The 10,073-nt window shown below is 35.7% G+C and overlaps 1 protein-coding gene across 1 annotated transcript; it reads right to left on the reverse strand.

The window, feature by feature from the left end:
• Nucleotides 1-106: 106 nt before the first annotated feature.
• On the reverse strand, nt 107-9,545 carry CUNH10orf88 (chromosome unknown C10orf88 homolog). The gene is made up of 7 exons (XM_070945799.1): nt 9,358-9,545; nt 6,754-6,957; nt 6,212-6,284; nt 4,856-5,059; nt 2,572-3,032; nt 1,457-1,675; nt 107-400 (listed from the first exon to the last, which is right to left on the reverse strand). Exons 1-7 carry the CDS (start codon nt 9,543-9,545, stop codon nt 385-387), a joined length of 1,365 nt encoding a protein of 454 aa, XP_070801900.1. The 3' UTR covers nt 107-384.
• Nucleotides 9,546-10,073: the final 528 nt, after the last annotated feature.

A 10,073-nucleotide genomic window follows, 5' to 3' on the forward strand; every position in this document is an offset into this window, starting at 1 on the left:
AATCAAAGCATGCTACCACTAAACTGCAGACAAGCAGAATTGCCAGTACCTCCATCTCTACCCAATCAATCAAAATACTGGTTAAAAAAAGGAAATTTATAGCCAACAATTTTCCAGATTTTATTTTAAAAGTATTGTTCCATGATTTTGGAATTTGTGAAGACCTTTTAACCTCCTTTTGTCTTCTATTTTTTATATTCAGCCATCTCTAGTGAAGCTTATCCAGAAGAAAGTCTTAATGCACAGTCCCAAATCCTATATATCCTTGCATTTGTTGTGTTGGCTACAAACACAGTACTCCTGGTTGGTCTAGCAGCAAAACGTCTCATCACTCAAGAAACCGGATACAGATACCAGAAACTGAATAACTAACAAGGATCTTCATCAGACTGTTTCACATCTACAGAGATATAAATAGAATGTTCTGTTGTCTTTCCATGATTTTTCCCTTAAAAGGACAATTTCAATTAAAATAAATGAATTAAACAGCACTAAACTCATCTGGAAGGGAAATAGCCAAATATAAAACACACATACACCCAGTTACATCAGTAACCAAAAAAAGGAAACTGAAATTGAGGAAATTTATGGTCATAAATACGATTCTTCTCTTCCCCCACCTTTTTCTTCTGGTGAATTTTTCAGGAGACACAGGTGACTGTAGGGAAGAAAATGGCCAGGAATATTCTCCTTCCATGAACTCCTTCATGTTAAACCTATTTTTAGGCAAACCCTTTAACCTTGTTTGTTTATATATTAATACACAAACATTCAAGGAAACTACTGAAAGAAAAGTGTACATGAATAAATCATTTGAGGAAAAATAGTTTTTGATGTCAGAAATCATTTGATTCTATTGCTGTACTGCAAAAATTCATCACATGTATAATATTTACCCATGAACCGTTGTCAAACAGAGATAAATATATACAAAATAAGGTCAGAGCAAATACATTTTGAAATATATAGAAGTTCTACATGGATAACAAGACCAGATACAGAATGTGTCAATGACTCCTTTCTCTTAATTAAACTGCTTTTTTCTCAGATTGAAGATTAATTTAGAATCCAGAATGAGTGGATATAATTTATTTTATGAAAATTACTCTATATTAAACTATAAAAATCTTATTAAATGTTGATAAAGCTGCAAAGCACTTTATTTAGAAGGATTCAAAATAATTAGTAAGACACTTTATCATGCCCAAAATTAATTTTTAAATAGTTACGAATAAATAGGTCATAAGCAGATGTAGAAAATACTCTGAAATGTAAAAAATACTTATTTTGCACATTACAGATATATAACAATTAACATTAGCATATAATACTTGCAAAATTATAGAAAAAATACAAAGTCTGAGGTGTAAATGTTTATAAGCAAAAAGTTTGTAAAATAAAGACCCCGGCCTTATAAAACATATTGAGGTCTTTGATTTTTATAAGGATTTCCTACCTCTTCCCATCTGTGTTTTCTTCTTTCAAAGTACCACATTCTTGAGAAACAATATGCAAATTATTAACCAAATCCATGACTGCAGCAAGTTTATTATCAATATGTTCCTGAAGTTTTTGCATACGTAGGTCAATATAATCCATTAATCTCTTCTCTGTCAGGTCGATTCTTTTGGACATGAACTTTTCCAAATACAGACAAATATGCTGCTGTTCTAAACTGCAAAAAAAATGCAAACAACCAAAAACTGATCCATGCTATCCAAAAGTATAAATTATGTACCTTAAATAGCATGAATTTTACAAATACCCCAGTAGAATATCTGACAACGAACAATCAAAATCTGAAAATCTTCCAAAGCTAACATTACTTAATAGTACACGTAATTAATATTAATAATTTAGAAATCTTAAATGTATTTTTAAATGTTAAGCACTATCATCTACCACCTTCTATTTAATCAAATGAGTAGAAGATTTATTAAGTCAATCAAATACCTCTAGTAAGGCAGCAAACAAAATATGGTTATAGTCCCTTAATGGATACCGACGCATACAATTTTTCAGCATTTGAGTACAGATAATCATTACATTACATTGGAACTGGAAGAGGATACTCTTATGTTTCAATATGAATTTTTTGTATAGTGTGCTTCTACAAATTTGTTGGATTTTTATTACTGATGTATTATTTCATGTTCTTAACACTCAGAATCACTTCATAAGTGGACACCCATATAAGCTGAATAAGCAAATAAATATCTTTCTTTTCTGTGATTTCATGCCAGCATCTTAAAATTGATTTAAAGAGATAATCTAGGCAACCAGTAGATATTCAGAAAACAACTGCCTATTTAACTATCTTTCAAATACAACTGATTAACCTTTCCTGCTATTAGAGCGCAAAAATTTATGGAAAGTCAGAAATTAGCAATTTGAGTGATCTCAACTTTAATGTATTAAAAAATCCAGCTAAATTCAAACTCACGCGATGGTGAAAGGTTTTGATAATAGTTACCTAGTTCAACTGCCTGGTAAAATTTACCTTATTTTTTTTTCAAAGAGGCATTTTGAGCCCAATTTTAAAAATGGATAATATTTTCAATACGAACTCACCCAACAGTTTGAATTCCATCTTTCTGAGAAGCAAACTTTTTTTCACAGCATTTATCCTTTTCATCTATGGATAGATGATCTACTTGACCACATACCGTTTGAAGAAGCGGAAGCAGCAATGTGGAATTAGGTATATTTGAATTTTCACTTCTTTGTTCTTGAAAAAACGATGCCAGCAACCCTTTACAGTCACTTTCAGAATGTACAGTACAAGGCTGTAGTCCAGGGAGCTCAAATATATTACCTGTAACCTGTTTGGTTATCTTGGAGTGTGCATTCAAATCCTCTGAAACTGTTTTAGCTACCAAATTAGTTTTTAAAAGAGAAGGTCCGTTGGACAAGTGGTCTAACCGTTCAAAGTCAGATGCCTCTTTCAATCCATCAATGGGATGTTTTTTTCCATATACAAATCCATTTCCTCCTAAGATTGTTTGTAACTTCCCTCCAAAAGAAATTCCATTCTAATAGAAATAAAATACATGATCTCATTAATTTAGATATACTGTATAATCCAAGAAAATAATTATACAATTTCTAATCTCAATAGTATTTCTTTGTATATTGCAGACTCATATTGAACTGGTGAATATTCCCCTTATTGGAAAACCATTTGCTCAATGCATTGCTTTTCTAGCAATTTTCTGAAATTCCTCCATATTCAACCCATTGCCTCCTGCTAAACCCTGGCTATGCTGGAGAGAAACTCACTGAGCCAGGGGGAGGAATCAAGCAGCGAATTAGTCTGGAATTGTTATGTGGGCATAACAGGGCAAGGTCCAATCGTCCTTGAATATTTTCGAATCTAGTTTGGCCCAGATGCAAACTGCCAATGTCCTGTGAAATAAGCATGAGCCAGAAAGTAGCTAATGGAATTCTTCATTGAGTTGTATAGATCTGATTGTCCGTGCCTAACAGGTTGTTTGAGAATATTTTTTTTTTATTTGGCTTTGTTTTATTATAATCTTTGATAGAAGGACATACCGTATTTTTCAGAGTATAAGACGCACTGGAGTATAAGACACAGCTTAGTTTTTGGGGAGGAAAATAGGGGGAAAAATCTGCCTACCAGGTATTCATCTGGCTAGTGTCCTTAGTCTGGTCAGCTTCAGCACATTAATTTGCTGGTTTTTTATCCTCTGCTTGGGGATAAAAAAAAAGCTTCTAAGGCACAGCTGAGAGGAAGCAACAATGAGAAAAGCAGGCAAAGCCAGGGGGGGTCCCCTCACTCAGCTAGCACCTAGTTAGGGCTGAAAAAAAGCTTTTAAAGAACAGCTGAGAGGTCGGAGCAAAGCATGGAGATTGCTTCACTTGCTAGTGCCTCGTTAAAATACAGGGGACAGTCGATGGAGCAGGCAAAGCTGGGAAGATCGCTTCACTCGCTAGCGCCTCGTTAGGGCTGAAAAAAGGTTCGAAAAAGCTACATTCAGAGTATAAGACACACCCAAATTTTCAGCCTCTTTTGGGGGGGGGGAAGGTGCGTCTTATAGTCTGAAAAATACGGTAAACAGTTTGGCGCTTTCAAGGAGAAAATATCAATGGAGGCTCTTTTTATTGTTATTTTAAATGCAAGCTGTGCTAAATGTGGAATGAATAAGACAAATGAAAAGGAGAGTAACAATGGTAGATAAGGATATAATTGCATTTTCAGTTATTTTCTTCATTGCCAGACTGATCCAGAACCATAATTAATGAATCACATACTTTTCAAATGACACCCACCATTCACATTTAAATAGTTATGTAGTCATAGTTATGACATGAATCACCAGTGCAATTTTCTTGGCAATAGTATGGAAATTGTCTGCCATCCCCTAGTTCATTTTTTTCCCTTCCAGACTATCCTATAACTCTGGACTCTGGTAGCCTCCCAAGTACTATGCAAAGCTGAGTTTATCTACTTTTGGAGTCTAATCTGAATGTTCACAGGTTGCCATATAACTTCAATTTATATATAACCTACCTTTCCAAACCAATGATGTAACTTTGTGTTATATATTTATTTATTTATTTATTTATCTATCTTCACTATGCAAAATGCCACAAAATTAGTCTGAAAAGGAAAGCTATAAACAGAAATTCTACTCCGCAACTAAATTCTACTATGCAAAGAAATTCTACTACGCACCATTTGAAAGAAGGCAAAACCTACCTTTATTTCAGTTATTAATAGCACACAAATAATATATAAATTGAGAATACAAATATCCCACATTATACAGTCCCTTCTATTTCTTGCACATAAAAAGGACATTTTATGAACAGTGTTTTGAAAATGGGAACTTACCTTCTGTTGAAAACGAACCATATCTAGGAGTTGTTGTGCCCCAGGTGATAATTTGGATCCCATTGATTCCATTATAGTTTGTACTTTATCTAGGTCTATTCCTGATCCTAATGTAACACTTGGCCCAGTTTTTGCACAGGTTGACTGAACTTGTACTATGATTTTATTGATGAGTACTCTTTGTTTTTCACTGATGGACAATAGCTAGTGAAAAGAGAATTCTGGTGAATTGAGGAAATAATTCAGTTAAGTTAAGACACTCTTTTAAAAAATGACCTCCAATTGTCTCCTCTTAGCTCTTATGGTAAACTTTATGCAGGTGCTAATAATAGGTCTGACATAACTAAACATAAGAATAGGCTAATAATAAGACTAGGTTGAAGCAAAACATTAGTTGTATTAAATTTTGTGGTTAGATAGCATTAAAGCCACAATTTCAAGAAGGACTAGTTTCTTGATTCTGCACTAGTGTGATTCCAAGCTTACATTTTATAGAACTTTTGAGAGCAAATTGCCCATTATGTCAGTAAACATGAGTTTCTAATCTTTTATTTTTTGAAAAATGGAGATTGATGATGAATGAACCTCCTTTCTATTTTCCTCTGAATCAATTTTATATTAATTAGGCATATTGAATCTCAGAGGCCAAGGATCGAGGTTAAAGAATTAAGGAAAGTTTTGGGGTACAAACAGGAAAACATGGGACTGAGATGATATGTTTATTGCATGTTTGCAACTGGGAAGGAATAGTTTTTCAGGGCAAACCCTTGGTGCTTCTAAAAGTTATCAATCTGTCTCCCTATCATAGTTTACTTGTGCTATACTGCTTTTTGTTCCATCTCTAAATCCCTTCTTTACAAAGGAAAGAGAGAGATAATTAAAATCTACTTATAATCAAAATGTCTGAAATATCACAGATTAAAGGAAATTGTCTTTTTTTTACGACTTCCAAAATGTAAGAGGAAACACAATAATTTTATTTATCACCATTAGGGTTGTGGAAGGCATTCAACAGAGGCTCTTTATAAAGCATATCTCTTCTCAAAGCAACTCTATCACTGGAAGGCCTGAACAACCGCTTCAAATATTGTCTCAAACAGTTTGCAGGTATCCAGCTGCTTTATTTGCAATTTCAGAAGTGTTGCCTGTGTATACAGATACACATAATGTACAGACAGCTGGAGAAAGTTTTCAAAGAAGCTGCAAGACAGCTGATTCAATGCTTTCAAGAGTAGTCCTTCACACATTATCTTGCTTTGCAAAGGCCCTCTTTTGAATAATTTGTAAAACAGCTGGAACTTTCTTTTTAAAAAATGAGCCAAAAATATAAGAGGGGTTTTTTTTTGAATAACCTACCTTAATCTTACAAGAAACTGTGGAGTACTCCAATTTAAGATACTTTTTGTACAATGAAACCTGATCACCATTGCTAGAAAAAAGTAAAATAAGTTTTTATAATGCTGCATCAATGAAATAGTTTTCCATAAAGAAAAATACAAGAAATAATAATTTTCTCCTTATATAATTTGAGCATGTATAAATAATCCTTTTTTCTTTCATGAAATGAAACATTATTGTTAAGATCGCTATCCAACATGTCAAATTATTAATATCATATCTATTATATTCCTGCTATCCTAACATGTTTCTTTAGGAGAAAACCCTTTTAAAAATGTTCTAACCAATCATCAAAATGTTCCTTTCAGTTTCACTGCATTAGCAAAACACAGTCTACATACCTATAAGAATGCAGAAGAAAAAACAATCAAGCCACATTACTGACATATAAATATTAAAATATTTTGAGTATATAATTTCTGGAAGTCTTATCTGCAAGACTGAATATAACCTCATTATATTATTTACTGAATCAATGCTGAAAAGACAAAGCAACTGACCTGCCATGTTTGACAGTAAATGCTCGCTCTCCCCTTCCAGTTCCATGGTATTCATCGTCTATGTATACTTCCATGTTCCTTGCTTCACTTACAATACTTAGACTGACAATTTCTTCAGATCCACATGGATCACAGTGCAAGTAGAGCAAACAGGGAACTACACCATCATCATTTATTTCTCCTTCAAGAACAACAACATTCTGACTAAATAAGGGAGAAAGGTTATCTTAAGTTACTCATTTGAACATCAGTACCTCTGGGAAACAAACATTTCAAATGTACATGACAAACATCCAAAAATATTTATCCCATGGTTAAAATCTTACACAAGCATTCAAATGGCTATCTCTGCAAAGTTTTCTTGCAGTTACATGAAGTGTTTTTTCCTACCCTTTGAAGAGAGAGGCTGAATTTAGATTCAGATAATAGAAGCATGGACTACTGAAAAGGGAAAAAATGAATCTTGAGAGCAAAATCTGTGTGGCGTCCATACATAAAAGAACTAAAAACTGCTATTATCCATAAATTCCAAATATTTTTTCTACAGTCCTCACTCTCTAGGAACAGCATCAGCTTTTCTTTATTTCTGTTTCACTGAAAACATTGACTTTCTACATTTTCTACCGTCAATTACCTCTCCTACTCATCTCCTCTTTTGTTTCCTCTTTCTCTTCCTGTGTAGCTATCCCTTCTCATTCTATTTCTATCTCATGTGTTCTACTTTTTTTACTTGGAAAAGTAAAGGAAGATATTTATGCATCTGAATGTGTATACGTGAATGAGGCAATAGTCTGTGGTGAAGGAAAATGGTTAGAGTCTGTGTATATGTGATGGTCTCAATCAACGATATAGATAATTAACCTAGTTATTCTTCTATTTTAGCCCTCTACTTTTTAAGAATATGGATTCTGGCAAATGAGTATATGTATAAAAGAATAATCACCAAGCCTACTTTTAACTGAGCTGGCAACCCTAGGTTAACAAATCAGGGAAGCTGAACAAGACACATAGATTTGAGTGTACATCTAAACATTTTTGTGTTGGGCTGATACAAAAGGTAAAGCATAAGATCAACCTATTGACAGGCAGGGATTGCACTGAGTGATAGTGAAGGTAGGAGAGAGAATCACTGGGGATACATTATATATTTGGTAAGTGATTGGGGATGGAATTTTTCCTTTGCTAAAATAAGGATGGATTACAATTTATTTTGTTAGTATGTTTAAATCTGTCTAGCTTACTTTAGAATCTGCATTGGAGCTTTTACACAGCCAAGAATGAATGACTTAACAAAATAAATGAATATGAAATGAATACAAAAATGAGTTATCAATATTAAACAAGTATTTTGAGATGGTTTGATTACACAGGTAGTCCTTGCTTAACAAACAGTAACTGAGATCAGCAACTCCATGCTAAGCAACATAGTCATAAAAAAGCAATGTCACATGACTGCACCAATTTACTATGGAAGTTACAGCAACTGTTGCAATTCCTCCATATTGTTAGGTGTAACATCACAATTGCCATTTGCGACCTCCTGCCAGATTTCCCCATTGACATGGTTAGTCAGAAGCCAGGTGTGAAGGTTGCGAATGGTAATCATGCAACAGAGGACGCTGCAACCATTTTAATTGAGAGCTGCTTGCCAACAGCCCAAATTGCAACCACACGACCGTAGGGATGCTGCAACAACGAGGGCCAGTGGTAGTCACCTTATTCAGTGTCATAGTAATTTTGGTCTCTGAATGAGTGGTCATTAAATGAAGACTACCTATATAGAGAATGAATGAGGACCAAGTATGAACTAAAATCAATAAAGGAAGATAAAACAGGTCCAGAAGAAAGGTAAGCCCAAGAAAGTGACTGGATGCAGGTGGCGAGAACTCAGAAAGAGGGAGGTAGAGAAGTTTTAAAAACCAAAAGCCAATGAAAGAATGGGTGCAATAGAAGCAAGGATGGATTGCACAGAATTGTTTGGGAGCGATACATTAAATGTAAACTAGATTTGATTCAATTTCTTTTCCTTTTATTTCTGCCTTTCATTTATTTTGTTGTTTCTTACTATTTCCCCCCTACCCTTCACACAATAAGGTTCAATTCAAAACAGATTAATTCGATTTGCACATTTGATTTATTCATGGCACTTAATGAATAAACAAATGGCAATGGGGTGGAGGAGAAAATATATGGTTAATTTTCAGCAGTTCTGCTCCAAGATGTTGGGAAAGAGGCACCAGAAAACCCCAAAATTTGTTCAAGGCACCATCAATTGTTTCTCCCTCACCCATTCCCAATTGCTAACCCCAGATTTAGTGCCAGCCCTTCTATTCCAATGTTTTTAAATTGTTTTGGAAGCCTGGTTTAGCCAGAAAATCCCAACGGACTGTATTCACACATCCAGGTAAACCATAAACCGAGATTTACAGCATCCATGCAACAGCCTATCCCCGAATTAAACGATTGATGGGCTCCTGAACCCAGAAATGCGAGCCTGGAAAAAACTACTCAACCACCATGCTGGCATCACCAGGCCACTCAGCGGACGTTAGCTACACTTCAGTCATCCCCCTTTCCCTCCCGGTCGCAAAAGGCCCTTCTCACCCGTTCGCGGCTGGTTCTGAAAGCTCCTCTGCATCGAATTCCCCTGCCGGGACGACGCAGAGAACCCTCGCCAGATCGCTCGGACACTTCCAGGAACAGGCGACCGAGACGCGGGGGCTGCCGGCAGAGACGTCCCAGCCAATCTGGGGCGTCTCCCTCACGCTGCTGTTGCTGCTCGCCATGGCCATTAAGACACCCGAGCCCTTATAACACAGCAGCCCTGGCCGGAATGAAATCCTGGCGGAGCAATTTTAAGGCGGAACTGAATGTCCAAGGGACACGTTGCTCATGGGACGTATGTTGAGTAGGACTTCCGCCCTCTCACAAATTTAACCATAGACAAGAAGACTTTCTATTTTCCTGACGTCAGTATATGGGGAGTTGATCAAGCACGTGATAGCGCCGCGGCTCATTTGTCAGTATGGCGGCCCGCCTTTTTTTAGGAACTGTGGCTCTCCGGGGGGTTGTGCTTCATGTAACTGTTCAATGAGATTACAGAAGACCGGTTTTTGCTGTCTGCTGTGGCGTAGCCGCAGTCCCTCTTCGGCAATAGAAGCCAAGAAGGAAGCTCTTGGTTATTTTAAGATTCTAGGTGCAGAGCAAATAATGTAATTTTTTTAAAAAAAAAAAAAAATCCTGACTCTTCCTGTTTTCGAGAGGAAAATTAAACTGCCCAGCATGACTAAAAATGAAAAAATTCGTTTCAGACAAACCAA

Source organism: Pituophis catenifer, unplaced genomic scaffold (assembly GCF_029215685.1).
Source record: "Pituophis catenifer annectens isolate HBS135680 unplaced genomic scaffold, rPitCat1.0.hap2 SCAF_6, whole genome shotgun sequence".
Taxonomy (NCBI): Eukaryota; Metazoa; Chordata; class Lepidosauria; order Squamata; family Colubridae; genus Pituophis; species Pituophis catenifer.